This window comes from Stylophora pistillata, chromosome 2 (assembly GCF_964205215.1).
Source record: "Stylophora pistillata chromosome 2, jaStyPist1.2, whole genome shotgun sequence".
Taxonomy (NCBI): domain Eukaryota; kingdom Metazoa; phylum Cnidaria; class Anthozoa; order Scleractinia; family Pocilloporidae; genus Stylophora; species Stylophora pistillata.
In genome coordinates this window covers 12286974-12303161 of record NC_142520.1, presented here as the reverse complement: position 1 = coordinate 12303161, position 16188 = coordinate 12286974, and the positions used below count along the sequence as shown (strand labels likewise).

At 39.6% G+C, this 16188-nt stretch overlaps 2 protein-coding genes across 2 annotated transcripts in view; both read left to right on the top strand.

The window, feature by feature from the left end:
• The window catches only part of LOC111346825 (uncharacterized), a 551029-nt gene that overhangs the window by 416636 nt on the left and 118205 nt on the right, over positions 1–16188 (top strand).
• Positions 1338–5757, top strand: LOC148737170 (ALK tyrosine kinase receptor-like). Its single transcript, XM_088747747.1, has 2 exons — positions 1338–1437; positions 5234–5757. The coding sequence occupies exons 1-2, from the start codon at positions 1338–1340 to the stop codon at positions 5755–5757; spliced, it is 624 nt and encodes a 207-aa protein (XP_088603873.1).

The window sequence follows — 16188 nt, the reverse complement described above, 5'->3', positions numbered from 1 at the left end:
TAAGCAGTGTGATAGGCGTATTCTTTGGTGGTGTATCTCAGAACAATGTGATTGGCGATTTTTTTTTGTGTATCACAAACCAATCAGGTTAAAGTATATTGTATGTTGCACCAATCAGAGCGTTCGTGCTAATTTGGGGTTTGACAGATTTTTAAATTTCAGCGAATCAATACGTGACTCGGAGAGAGCGGTTCGCGTCTTCGTTGTACGACTATGGCTACTCTTCGTTCTGGAGGAGACTAAGTGAAACATGAGAGAAAACATTGAATCAAGTATTGCTTGAGATGTTGATGGGAGCAACTTCAGACTACCCGGCCACTTTTGGCCTTTATGAATGGATTGCTCCCGCAGTCCCGATATCGAAAAATGATATTAAAAGAAAGGACGTGTAACCATTGGTTCTGCATTCCAGCTTTCTCGAAATCGAAGAATGACGAAATGATAGGGCCGTTAAACTAGTGCTCCCGTATTCCTGCGCTCCCGAAGTCGAAGAATGATTAAAAGAGAGGGCAGTTGAACTAGTGCTCCCCTAATTGCGCGCCTTCGAAGTGGAAGAATACTTGAAAGAAAGGGACAGTTTAACTATTGTTGACGCAGTCCCATGCTTACTTTATTTAGTTTTCTCGACTAAGGGATAATTCATTGCTATATAGGAGTCAATCAGCGATTCCATTTTGAATTTCGGGTAAAGAACTAGGTAAGAATGACATGTACAAGAATTGCGAGCTCATCTACTCAGTGTAACAGTTCATGTCCTTTGTGAGACCTTTTTCGCTATGATCTGTTGGGATTGGAAAGGTCGTCAGGAAATTTTCTTCTACCATTTTCAAGTTAAAATGTGCATGTTTTGTGTACCACTCAAAACGCACGCATCGTCAGCTAAAGGCCTAACACGAATTAAGCACGAGAGTGAGTTGTTGGTAAGGGCTAGGTTTCCTGACTCAGGTAAAACTAGCGAAATCATTTGCATAAATCATATTTGATTGATTATCTTGTTTTGCCTTGTGGTTCCTCTTTTTGCAAAGGTTGAAAACATCACCAAGTTATACTTACTTTCTACTTCGACTGGCGTCTTAAATATCCTTTTCTTTTCTCTCTACAATTACGTGTTTACTTTTTTACTCACCAGTATGGACTAGACTTCCAGAGATAAAATGCCATTTTCCATGAAAAACAGCGTAGCTTTTATGACATAATTCTACCTCAATGAAAAATATTCCACAAGGAACAAAATGGTACAGTGAGTTAATTTTCCACGCAATTTTCAAGTGCTTAGACGTTTTCTACCAATAAAACGCGCTTTTAGCTACCTTGGACTTTACCCCAGACGATGAATCATGTCTGAATACCGACATGGATACGAGAAGCGCTTCCGAAGCATACAAAACTCTTTAGTTCGGACACACATTGTTCTTTGTGGACAGCGTATAGTGTCTGGTAAGTGAAGGACATTTGCCAATAACGTTATGTCCTGTTTTCGCACTCTGAACTCCGCTAAACACTCTGATTCATCCATCTGGTCGAAATCAAACTTTGGGTAGGAGCTGTAAGGGAATTCTGGATTCTTGGAACTGTAACTTTCGTACAAGGTCAAAAATTCTTCGTCACTGATGATTTTACTCTCGTACAAAAAAAGAAACAGGTTTCTCATCTCACTGACGGATGACATGCTCGCATACAACTTATCTTAAAAGCGAACAGAGTTTACTACCGACGTCGCTACCGCAAACCTCGTCTAGCTGCTTAACGTTTAAATTTTGGCGGGAACGACGTTCTTCTCTTCCCAGGCTCTTTCGGTCGCTAAAGCTGCCGTTGCCTCTAAAATGACCGGTGCTTAAGTTCGGTAATGTTTTCTGTGCAACGCAAATTATGTCGGGTACAATCTTCGCTCAGGGGATTGCCTCTTTGTAGAGATCTGGAGACCCAGAGTTAGGATAGATAGATTCCCCGCTTTCTTTACCAATGAATTTTTCCCCATAAGGGGTAACCCTGGAGGGTTTATTTATAATAACTTTTTGAATGTAATGAAGTTGTGGTGCATGCCGTTGAAATATGACTCATTTTTTGTAAGAAATGATCGTGTGATTAGTATAAATATTTCTCGGCAATGGCTAATTGTGTATCCGAAGGCAGATATTGGGAGTTTGTGAAAGCTATTTCTAAGCCATCAATGTGTTTTCCCCGATGCATTTGGTTAATGATCTCATTAACCCTTTCCTACCTGTTTCTTACTATCGGTGCTTTGAGAGGTTTGAAGTGAACTCTGTTGTTGAGTTGCACTTTGGCCTCTGTTGTTTTTTCTGTCTTATTCATGATGACTATTGTTGTGATGCTTAATCGGTGAGGTTTAAAGCAGAGTTTGTTTCAACTCTTTTAGAACCCTGACCTCATTGCGTTATAAAGTATTTTTTGGCTTAGATGCAGTCCGTAAGTAGCGTTATGACAATTTTCCAAGTAGCTCTGAAGGGCGATAGAAGACTGAACCGGTGGCATTCAGTTTGATATGAAACAGAAGTAGTTCTTTGTTTTGTCCGTAAAAGGTGTAACGGAGGCACATTCGTCTTGCGAATAAATCTCGCAAAAGTTGGCCTGATTTTAAATTCGTTCATCACGGGCGTTGTGATGAATTTGAGACACTTTGATAGCACGCTGACTTGGCTGTCAGATGGTTGATAGTTTGACAGGTTTTTAAAGAAATTTTAATTTTTTCGGTTTTTTGGCTGCAAGCCTACATTTTAAAGTGTTTTTACGCTCTGTGTCTTAAGCTATTTGTTCTGCTTTCGTTGATATTAAAGCCAGATTTTTTTAGAATCAGAGCACACAATTATATTTTTCATCTCTTTTGTATAAAAGTGAGCTCTTTGAGGTCAGAAATCTCAATCCTCAACTGGGCTATTTTATCATTCAATGCTCACCGAGTACTTTCCTTTGTGTAAGGTATTCTGCCTGAGAGTTGTTAAAGGTGGATATTAATCAGCTCATATGTAAAGGTGACAAAATCCGTGGAGGTTCGTAGACTTCGCTTTCCGACGTCGAGATCGCACTGAGCACGGTTTTTCTCGTCCCTTCTCTTCTTGAAAGGTAGGCATTGAACCCGACAGAATTCTTCGCCTAGCTCCTTCAAAGTACACAGATCTCTCGAAACAGTCCTCCGAGAAGTGTTCAGAGTAGGTCACAAATATTTATGTAGGATTGAAGTTTACTCGGCGAGGTCGCACAAATCGCATCCGTTTTTCCCGCTCTGATCTATTTGCAAGGCTCCGATGCAGAGAAATACCTGCAGCGTGGTCTGTACGATTACTTCAGCTTTGAATTACGCATCGATGCCCAGTCATTTTTGTTTAGTTTTTGTAAGAATAGAGTAAAGCACTCTGTTATGTTTGCTTGACATTTTGCCATGTGAGATTTTCGCGTTGAGCCTTTGACGTCACTTCCTCTGAGTCCTGTGATCAACTTCCGGAACATGAACAAATAATGGCGGACGCGAAATCGTGAATTTAACGGCCCAAAAAAAGATATTTCTGGTGCTCGGTCTAAACTGATATTTGGCATAGTAGGTGAAGGAGACACACTGAACACGAAAATGGAAAAAAAATGATGTACGAAAATTTTGATCTCAGGGGCACTTTAAGGGTTATTCATCACATCACACACAGCGCCCGTGGGCAAGATGAAGCAAATCCTGCGTTCTGATTGGCTACTCGAGCAGGCAAGATGGGCCCATCTTGCCCGCTCAGGATTGCCCGCATTGATCCCACGCATGAAAAAAAGAAAAAAAACATAGAATAAAAACTACGTTCGTAACTCTTGGAAAATTTCGGCGACGGAAAGGCAAAAAGCGGCAGAAGATATTCAAAACAAAGAAAATAGAAACGGCTCTCGTGAGTTTGTTGTGCAACAAACACTGTTGACCTTCTTTCCCAGCTCTCGAAGGAAAAAGGTCATTCTTAACTCGTAATAAAGCGAAATCTTTTGCAATATAATAGATCCTTTATTAACCAAGCTTGTCCGGTCAAGATGGCTGGATATTAGCCTTGTTCTTTTTTCACAATTTTATGCACTTCGACTTCGTCTCGGTCCATAAAAATGCAAAGAAAGAACTCGGCCAATATCCAGCCATTTTGACCTCACGCTTGGTCAATAACGCATATTTAAATTATTCACACATGAGAAATTGCTCAAATATTATCAGTGGTATTTATATCACTGTTATATTATGTACATACTGCACTGTAATTCAGCTCTGCCTAATAAAGAGTTGATTAAACATATCTATCTGTCTATCTATCTATCCATTTCTCTTTGTCTTCTTTTCTTTAGCCTACTTACCAGTATGTTAATATCGTGTCAAGCAATAGCTTAGAAATTTAACCTTGCCTTATTACAAGAAGAAAAACCCGATCAAACTGAAAATTTGTCAAAAGATAAGAAATCAACTGTTCTATTAACTTACTAAACTAAAATCTCACAGGGATCGATAATTCCTTATTTCTAAATTTGATGACGTCTCGTGAAAACCAAGAATTAAATCCCCTGGTTTAATAGCGCCGGACGCTAAATCAAAATTTTACGATTTGCTCCCTCTCGACTTTTTTCATGCAGAATTGCTGGATATCATCAGTTACTCGTCAGCACTGAAGCGGAAAATGTGAATTAATGCAATAGCGCTGGGAAAGCCCAAAGGAAGGGGAGAAAGGGCTTAAACTAGCCCAGCAGCATTGATAAATCTCGCTTTCCCGATTTACAGAAGCAATAAGTTAGAAATCCAAGAGTGACTTTTTAAGAGGATGGGTTTATCTATAATTCAAACTTAAGAAGGGAAAGTTTAAAGAAGTATAAAGACTTCCGTAACCTTTGGACTGAAATGAGGAAAAGAACGGACAGTTTTAGTTGAAGGCCTATTTCAAAAGCGATCTATTTTAGCAAACAAGACCGACACAACATTTCAACCACAATCAGATGCGATGCTTGATGAACTTTCGGGAAAAATATTTCGTGACGAGCGGGTACACGGCCATTGAGAGACAAAGAATTGAATAAATGATCAAATAAAATAAGTTGAATATTAAATAACTTAATAATTGCAATAATGGTGAGTAGTTTTGAGGATCAATCTACAAGATTTTAACTATTCCATGTCTTTTTTGTAGATGTAAATTTACCTTTAATGAAAGTAAAAAGCTAAAACAATTATGGTTATAATGATGTAGATAACTTAACTCTTCCCTTTCAGCTTTCAAGGCCGTTTTTACAAACCTCAACGCCAGTGGAAGAATTGGTCCAACAACGCTAGGCAGTCACTACACAGGACAGGATCATGACGGGCAAGTCACACTGTCCAGCGGAGTTCAACAGTGGACTGTGCCGTACACTGGTGACTACAAAATAGAAGCAATAGCAGCTGCAGGAGGGTACGATATACGCGCTAACAGTATTCAGTACCGAGGAAGAGGAGCAAGAATGATAGGAACGTTCCGCTTAAACAAGGGTGAAGTCATTCAAATACTTGTTGGTCAAGAAGGAGGAATAAACAAGCGCCGTTGGTCTTCTGGAGGTGGTGGAGGAACGTTTGTGGTGAGAGGAGCCAACACACCTTTGATAATAGCTGGAGGCGGAGGAGGGGTAAATGGAGCTCGGTCAAGACATGAAGGATGTGACGCCAGCACAAACACAACAGGGAATCCTGGATACAGATCATGGTCAGGGGGGAGCAATGGACATGGTGCACAGAGTGCTGATGATGAATGGTCAGGTTAGAGTATATCGTGATGATTCTTTACATCTCAGCTTTTCATTTAGTGTTATATCATAATCATATGATAACGTGCGCTCTACTTGGCTTATAATTTATGAAAAAGAAATGGATGGTTGATAGAGATGGCTCAGACTGACTTCACTGTTGGCGAAAATTTTCCATCGAGTTTACCCGCGAAGTTTGAAAACTTTCAAGATTGTTTTCCCTTTAACCTTTTGGAGCTCTATTTGAAAAGGAATGTGTTAAAGTGATAATCGTTCCTAAAAACAATGAGCATCTAACTCTTCAAAGCGACGGAATTAGTTTTGGAGTCGACGATACTTTATATGCCAAACGCGATGTGTGAATGTGGCTGAAAACAAAACTGAGTTTTTTTACTTCAACTGAGGCTTTGCGACGTTGGGGTGAATGTTATTCTGAAGAGCTGCTGCATGTATGTCCCAAAAGTGTTGTTTGATAGATGATTTTCTTTTGAAATCGTACAAGTTTTAAGATTTTCAGCACAAAGCGACATTATTTCTGATCGTCAATTCTAGTAACCAACAATTCAAGGAGGTAAATCTATCACACGGGACTCGTAAATTTAGGAAATTTCCTCTTAATTTTCTGAACGGTCGGTATTATTTTTAGTGTTGCATTGATAACTCCGAACGCTCCCGGTTGCGCTTCGAGCAACTCCTCTTTTGTGCTCTCCACACTTTCCGCGTGCACCATAACTCGAAATATGTATCGGAGGCACATAAATCTTTAATAAATCTCGGATAAAATATGAATATCGGCCCGAGATAAATAAAAACATGTGCGGTGCGCTGAAATATACCTATGTGAAAAATAGAACATGCTGCGCAATTAAAAGATCATATCTAAAAATTAAACTATGTAGTTTTAATCTATAAACAATCAGCAACATCTAGGTTACTTCTTACATAAACAGCAATTCCGCCTTTTTCCCTCAAAAACACTCTTGACCAGTTCCTGTCCCGTATGAATATGTTGTAGATAGGTATGCTGACAATAGATTCAGGTTTATCTGGCTCAAGGTGTATTTCGGAGCCGACACAAACATCAATATCGTTCTTCTTTAAATGATCTTGAGTGTACAGCCGCTTTAAACCGGTTCTTTCTTTTAGTTGGGTTACAAATGTTCGTAAAGAAACATTTTCAAATAGCAAACTCGCATTTCGGGCTTTGCTGACTTGTTGATGAGGTCGATTGTCTGGTGTTTAAAATAAGGAAGCGGTTCCTCTGTACATGCTTAGCCGTGGTGTTTTGGTGTCTCTGAGTGATTAGCCTGCAGAGCAGGCGTTCTAGTAAAGTTTGGGTGAAAATTAGACCGCGCGAAAAATGGAGCGAGAAGAAAAATTAGGAGGTCGGGGGAGGGGGAGAGGAGAGAAGGGAACACCTGCCAGCACTTATTGATGTTTTCAAATACGCCTCCGGATGATTATTATGCTTTCCGAAATTTGAGCTTCGAGAAAACAATCACGGAACGGCATATTTCCAGCGGAAATAAAGGTTAACACACGTCCATTTTTCGCGCGTTATAATTTTCGCCCAAACTTTACTAGAACGCCTGCTCTGCAGGCTACTGAGTGATGACCACTGGTATCCGATAAGCTTTCGTGTTGTTAAAATTAATGCGTCTTTATCCTCCTCAGTTTCTCGAGATTTTCAGAATGCCATGTAATCATTTCAGAAAATGTAACGTGTCATAATTTGGTCGGCAAGCTCATGATCGAGGGTCGTCTAGGAGGGTCTCAATTGGGAGGGATAAGGTGATGTTGACGGTTGACAGTTAAATTCTTTAGGTCATTTGAGGGTTGACGTTTAATTTTTTGGAATGTTGTTTATCAAACGAACTAAACGCACGAATTTGGCTGTAAAATTTCATAATGACGCGTTTGTAAAGAACTGTTAATTCATGACACCTTTTATTGATAAATGACTAACGTTTTCCGACACCGGAAGTGTTTCCAAACCGGAGGCCAGTTCTGTCGCTAACCAGTTTTACTTACGAATAGAAATTAAAGGACTTCCATAAATGTAATTTTTTGATATATCAAAAATTTTATTATAAAAAATAGAACTTGACCCTAATTATGGCAGTCGCATAGTTCTTAATTAAGAATATCTGAGACATTTGACAGCCAACATTGTTTTACTTATTTGGCTCGAGGTTATGACGCACGGGCCGAAAGCGGCGCGGTCCGTGCTACGATTCGTGACCGTAAGCCAAATATCTTCCCGTCTAGTCTGATCAAACATGATTAACCACCTAATAATTTGGTTTCACACTAAAAGGAGGCGGTGCACGAGCGCGCACTGAACAATTACGATAAAGATCCTGCAGGAAAAACTTTTTTCTTTATTTTTTCGTGTCAGAACAAGAAACCCACAGTTCATTAACCCGTCCGACCATGCACACGTCAGCTTTCACTTTGATTTTTAATGGGAATACGCGCGTCATTATACATATGTGAAAAATAGAACTTGCTGCGTCTTTATAAAAGATCATATCTAAAAATTAAACTATGTAGTTGTAATCTATAAACATCAACAACATCTAGGTTACTTCTCACATAAACAGCAATTCCGCCTCTTTTTCCTCAAAACCACTCTTGACCAGTTCCTGTCCCGTCTGAATATGTTTTAGATCGGTATGTTCACAGTTGATTCAGGTTTATCTGGCTCAAGGTGTGTTGAGGAGGCGACGCAAACATGAATATCGTTCTTATTTAAATGATCTTCGAGTGTACAGCCACTCTAAACTCTAAACCCTAAATTGTAGCCCAACTTTGTTTTAGTTGGGCTACCAATGTTTGTAAATAAAAATTTTGGAACAGCAAACTACTCGCATTTCGGGCTTTCCTGACTTGGTGTAGATGAGGTCGATTGTCTGGTTTTCAAAATCAAGCAGCGGTCTCGTTGTATAGGCTTAGCCGTGGTGTTTGGCAGTGTCTCTCTGAGTGATTACAACTGGCATGGTATCCAATCTATAAGCATTTGACGGTTGATGGTTAATTAGTTTAGTTTATTCAGATTTGCCACTGAAAAATACAATTTACAAGTAAATACATAAACAGAGACACGCAATAAATAAACAAAAATATAATGGCAGGACTACAGGGCGAACCCCAATTGACATTTGTCTCCTTACAAAATACAAAGAATAGAAAAATATGGGTTACATATGCACTTATGTACTTTGTCTATAGAATAAAATAATTTGCCGACCAACTGCGACACTTAGTTAGGGTGGAGTATAAAGCGTGAGCTTTTCTGTATAAAACCGCTTAACTAAGGATTTAAAGTTATGTAAAGAGCTCGCTTGCTTAATGTTGCTCGGTAAATCGTTCCATAATTTAATTGTGCGAGGAAAGAAAGAGTTTGTAAAATACCGCTGAGTATGAGTAAATAAAGGACGGATGTTTGCAGGTTGATGACGTCGGGTTGCGTATATATGGTTGGCAGGAAGCAGAAGATTGTCAAAACTAGCGTTGATAAGACCTGACCTAATTTTGTATAGAATGACAAGATCATGGACTTCTCTTCTGAATTCAAGCGGCAGTAGGCCAAGAGTTTTCAGTCTCGCAGTGTAGCTGGTTTTCCTATTTGGGTGGTTTAGTATAAATTTAGTAGCCCGTCGTTGTATATTTTCGATTAGCCTACGATGCTTTGCTGTGTAAGGAGACCATACAGAGGATACTCGACGATTGGGCGAACTAACGCAGTGTACATCATTTTCATAGTTGATACGTTAACAATGTCTCTACCGCATACACGCTTTACAAGACCAAGAACTTTGTTACACTTGGCACATATCTCTTCGATGTACGTCGTCCATGATAGTAGAGTAGTGACAGTCACGCCTAAATCCTTGGTGTCAGGAGGCGAGTCCAAGGTCTGGCCGTCTAAATGGTATGTATGCTTCTCTCTTTGGCGCGAGGTTCTCTTTGACATGTGTAGAACTTTACATTTTTTTTGTGCTGAAAGACATACCGTCGTCGTCACACCAAGTTTTGGAATTGTCCAAGTCAGCTTGCAGCAGGGAGGCACATCCATTGGAAACAATAGGGCGATACAGCTTGCTATCGTCCGCAAAGAGGCCAAGTTAACTTCCGTGGGTAATGGAGCACGACATGTCATTAATGAAGACCAGAAATAAAAGCGGACCCAGGATGGAGCCCTGAGGTACTCCTGATGTGACTGGGAGCCAGTCTGAGGATATGCCGTCAACAACAACGCGTTGGTATCTGTCTAAGAAAGATAGCTTTAGAGCCACAACAAAACTGGACCGGATATACCAAGGAGCTGAAGCTTCGAGAGGAGTAGCCTGTGTGGAACCTTATCAAATGCCTTTGACAGGTCAAAATGGGTTACGTCCACTTCTTGGCCATTGGTTAGTTTGTCTAAAATATCGCTATACACCTCAAGTAGTTGCGTTTCTGTGGATTTTCCTGGCTGGAAGCCATACTGGTGTTGGTCAAGAAAAGACGATAAATGAGGGTAGCAGTGACTAAACACGCTTCGTTCCATAACTTTGGAGACAATGCATAAAAGAGAAATTGGCGTGTAATTCTCCGTTCGGGTAGGATCGCCCCTTTTAAAGACGGGTGCAATGTTCGCGCGCTTCCAATTTGCTGGAAAAGAGCCTGTAGACAGCGACATGTTAAAGAGCCTGCATAATGAAGGGGCAATTTCAGCAGCAGTATATTTTTAGGAGTGAACCGGGGATGTCATCTGGTCCACCGGCCTTACTTGGATCAATATTCGATAAAGCCTCCATCACTTCAGCAACTGTAAGCATAACACTTTTTGGAATGTCGTTCAGAAAACAAACTATACGCGAATTTGGCTGTAGATTTTCATGATGACGCGTTTGTAAAGATCTGTTCATTTATGACACCTTTTATTGATAACTTACCAAGATTTTACGACACCGGAAGTGTTTAATAATCGGAAGTCAGCTCGGTCGCTAACCAGTTTTACTAGCGAATAGAAGTTAAAGGACTTACATAAACTTCTTTTTGTGATTATCAAAAATTTTATTCGTAAAAATTGGAACTTGATCCCAGTTAAGGCAATCGTATGATTCTTATTTAAGGATATCTGAGACATTTTACAGCTAGTATTGGCTTGCTTATTTCACGGTTGACGGCAAAACATTGCGATTTTGACAGTTGACAGTTAATATTTTTGCCATTTGACGGTTGACGGCTAACCCAATTCAGAACCTTGTAGAAGTCATATTTACTGTAAAGACGAGTCTAGGTAGCGGTACCGGTGTTGGCAGGAGAACAGAAATTATTTGGCTCGAGGTCGTGACGTACGGACCGAATGTAGCACGTTCCGTGCCTCGTGACCGAGAGCCAAATATTTTCCCGTCCAGCACGACCAAACTTGATTAACAAGCATCTTATCATATGATCACTTTGAAAATTTGGTTTCAACCTAAATAGGACGCGCTGCAAGAGCGCACGCTGAACAATCACAATAAAGATCCTAGAGGAAAAAATTGTCCTTTGTTTTTTCGTGTCAGAACAAGAAACTCACCGTTCATTAACTTGTCCGACCTTAAACACGTCAGCTTTCACTTTGACGGTTTCTAATGGGATTACGTGCGTGGGGCCGTACGGGTCAAATTATCATCAGGCATAAACCTGCAATTTAGCATTAGGTAACGCGTTAAATCAACTCATAGTATCTTGGACAGGGGAAGTAAGACAAAACAGTTTATACAACTAGGTATTACAGATGCTATATACAAATATTAGACCTAATGGATAGCGGCTCAGTTAAAATGCATTACGTAAGGCTTGGCCGAACTGATATGGGTTTACTGAAGCGTTTTACGGTACTAGTAAAAAATTCCAAAAATCGTATGGGTTAGCATCCCATTTAAATATAGTTTCGCTTCTGTTTACGAAAATCTTAAAAGATATTCATTGTATTTCAGGTGGTGGTGGTGGCGGGTTTTACTCCAGTGGAAGAAGGGGAACGAATTTTAATGGAACCAAAGGAAATGGTGGAGATGGTGGTAAGGGATTTAATCAGGGAGGGGTGGGTGGAAGAGCCTGGTATTACGATGTCTATGGTGGGTTTGGTGGAGGTGGTGGAGCTTATGGATGGGGAGGAGGAGGAGGTGGAGGAGGCGGGTACTCTGGAGGAGGCAGTGGAAAAGGGACTCCTGATTCCTGTGGGGGTGGGGGAGGCTCTTACAACAATGGAAACAACCAGGACAATGAATGTTGTTTTAACAACGCTGGTCATGGTCAAGTGACTATTACGTTCCTGGAGTAAAAAAATGTTTATCTAATATGATAATGGAACTATAAATTCAGCTTTCATTGATTGGCATTCTAATTTACTGATAGCACTCATTTAAAAGGCCAAATAAAGTGTAACTGTTTAAATTTTTAACCTTCTGAAAAACACAAAAGTCACGCGTCTTATTTTTAATTTGGTTTACTTTTAGCCATCATTTCTTTCGGTCATCTATTACATTAACTGACCTCGGCGCTTTTTTAGAGTTGAAAACTACAGATAGGTTTCTAAAACTTGAGATAATGAAGAAGTTTTTTTTCCAGAAGTCGAGTCTCACTCGTTATACTTTTTCACCAGGGTCTTAAGGAAAGGTCACAATATCGCACAGACCAATTATTACACGGTACAACCTAAAACGAGTAGTTTTAATTCCAGATGATTATATCTTCTGGAAGCCTAGGATTGAGTTTTGCCTGCTCTTTCAAATCAATACTTTGATACGAATCTTCACTGAACTTCTTTTACGGATGTTCAGTGAGATCAGTGAAGATTTTGAGATCAAACAGTAAAGACGCCTATTACAATGTAACAGTCTCGAATCAGTATGGCTTTTCGAACGTAGCACTAATCTTAACATTGAAAACGTGTTGTCAAATGATGAAGGCTAAACATGAGGAGATAATGACGCGCACGATTTTGTCAAAGTTGAGATCCCTCCCGAGTCCTGTGAGGAAGGAAATCATTTGCAAATTGGTATAACAACCGGAAAACCCAATGAGTTGCTACGGCAACTTTGTAAATTTTCGTGTGAAATTGTAAATTATGGACCAGAATTAAGTAGGAAGTATTCACAAATACTTCATTTAACGACAGTTGTTTAAAAGTATTGCTAGTTTCGTAAAAAAAAGGTTCTTTTAATGTGTGAGGTATACATAATTTTTTGAATAACGGAAAGATATTCCCTATCTCTCTGTAATAATAATTTATATCATACGCTTTGACAGTCTGTTCTGAATTTAAGAAAAACATACTATGTATTTCGTAGAAGTACTTGTTATAAACAGAAAGATGTCGTTGCCATCGGCGAAAAAGGTGTCTGTTTGACCTATAACCTTTCCGTTGAATACTAAATTGTCTTAGCCACCTATGAAGCAATTGCCAAAAAGACCACGGGCTCTTACAGGGAGCTAGTAACATTTGGAAAAGAAACATTTTCTTATAAAGATCTTGAAATAGAAGATAAGCGTCAAAAGGGTTTTATGAAATGGCAGCAGTGTCTGTGGTGGCCGGGGACATTACTTACATTTACTATTAAGAAATATATTGTTAAATAAACAAACGTAAGGTTAAAAGTTTCATTCAAAGCTGTTGCTAATAGTTAATACTGGAAACTTAGTGCAAAGCTATTAATAAAAAAAAGTTCTCTAGTATATCGTTTGTGAACTTCATGATCTTGTAATGGAAATATTTCAAATCTTCTTACAACTGCGGGAAAATAACGTGACATTTTAGGTTTAAAAACACGAAAAAAGAAGAATAATAGCAAAGGGACAAACGAAGAGTCAAGGGTCAAGATGACTTCCACACAGGTTGTCGAAACGTAAGTCACCACCACCGACAAAGGTTCTTCTCAGGACTACACTCACCCGGACTATCACATGATACCTTCACATGTTACCCCCGGGTTCAAGCCATTTACTGAAGAAACAAGCCTTGACAAAATGTCAGATTTAAGTGGATGGGGGGAGGGGTAGGGAAAAGGAGGGCTTCCTATATTTCGAGACACCTCGCTAAGTTACAACTCATCCTTTCCTTCCTACCACCAAACCTTGTCTGTGAGAAAAAAGGGGTGGGGGAGGGGAGAGGGCGTCTAGAACAAACAGCATACATTTCTGATGACAAAAAGGAATTAAAAGGAAAAGGAAATATGGGCGAGACAGACACCTTACCCTGTGGGAATCTATGCCAACGACAATATAACTAATATTTGTAACTTATATTTGTAATGTAATATTTGTAATGTAATATCTGTAATGTTGATGTTATATAAAGGAAAAAAAAAATGTACGCAAGTCTGATTATGGAGTTCCAGATCATGAAGGTGAGTTACCATGAAAGTAAGCTTTCATAGTTTATGGCTTACTCATTTATCGGAAGCGTTAAATCAAAGTTGGGCATACCATCAATTCCCGAGGATAGCCGGGTGCTATGAAGATATAAGAAAAGGAGGGGAATTGGAAAGTAAAAATACGACTCCTTATGTTTTCCGAAAAATCTGCTCAAAATTTGGGAAATATTTATAATTGTGATAGAGGTTGGATACAAAGTGCGCTATCATTGGTCAAAAGGGCGTGCTTTATCAGAGTTTATAGTTCAGCACTAAATTTTCTCCGATTCTTATTGGTTTAAATTGATCACGTGACGCGATAGTATCCATCCATGGAGAGACACTATCATCCCTTATAGTTCACCACTAAATTTTCTCCGGTTTTTATTGGTTTAAATCGATCACGTGACGTGATAGTGTTCATCCACTATCATAGTGCCCGCCCGTGGAAAATACCCGGATGGATAGTGCTCGTCCACGGAAAATACCTGGATTGGTAGTACTCATCCGGGGAAAGTTTTGAATAGTTTGATGGCCGCGAAGTTTGGCAGATCGGAAAAACAGTAACTTTTCAATTCTGACAGGTATAACGTATTATTTAGCCAATGTACGGTTGCGAGCTACTGAAATTTGTGACAGGCTGTAAGCATGAATAAATATTTGATTGACCTGCATTTAGTGGGTTTTGACTGTTTTTCAACTGGTGCGCGGAACATTAAAGACAATAGAGTGTTTATGTCGCGGAAGTATCGGTCTGATAGTTGCCCCATGGAAATTTGATGTTCTTAAAACTAGCATATTTGCCCTCGAAGCTTCGCTTCTCAGGCAAACATTTGTTTTAAGAACATCAAATTTTCGCGGGGCAACTACCAGCCAATAGTTCCTCCACAGAAATACTCTATTGTGTCTGGCGTTTGTTCGGTAATTAATTAAAAGTGAAATTTTGGAATAAGTGAACGGGCAGAAGAACCAATCAAAGGTATGTAGGCACGCCAAGCGCCCAAATTTGCAATATTACAACGCGTACAAAGACGAAAATCCTTCAAGAGAAAACGGAATGGACAACTTGAGTTCCGAAGGCTCTCATGCCCAGTCAGATTTTAAAGTTACATACGGTAATAAAAATTGAACACAGCTAACACTTGTCTGGCAGATGTAGTTTCGTGTTTTTGTGATCCATTCGATTTCCCTACAGCTGAATAAATGAAATCAATCGGCAGTAGATAAGAAACTCTTGGTTTTCACCACGTGACCTCAGTCCTTGACAACCGTCGTTAACCGCCATTCCAGGGCTGTGGAGCCCCTCAAAAAGTAAACAGAGACGTTTAGAGAGAGATGGGTGTGAGTTGTAGTGCGATGGTTCTCTGTATAATACCTGGCTGTGGAGTAAAATCTGGAAACTAGGAGGGTATTAGTCTGTTCCGTATACCTATAGTTGTTGAGAAGAACGGTGAAAGCTACAAACAGCTAAGAGAAGCTCGCCGAAAGGCATGGATTTCACAGATAAGCCGAGACGACACGAAATCGAAAGACATCTTGAGTGTATTCAGCCAACTGATTATAAACTGCTCACCCAAGAAATATTTACAAAATAGCTCGACAGTGGAAATGATACGATAACGGGTAAAATGTGTCTGTCCCAGCGACATCAAATACCATTTAGGCATTACTGTTCATACTTACCACCACTTTTTACTAATCTCTGCAGAATGCTCCAAAGAAACTCACTGTTGCAATGGGAAATATGATATTTAGTCGATTAGTTACACCAAAATGCTATATTGAGATATACTTCGATTCTCAGATAGTCTGCATTAACTGGCAAATCAACTGATGGATTTATGCCACCCTTTTGATTGCTGGAATGGTTTCTTTCTGTTTGCAATTTCCATGTTTAAAATTGCCTTATAACATTGAATTTTGAGGAGTGATCAAGTGTGCTGGCTACATTCCACAGAGAAACAAGTGGTTCACCAAGTTGTTATATCATTGGAAATGTGGAATTAATCAATATTTGCCAATGTAATTACATCAACATTGTATAAGTTATCCAATGATAATT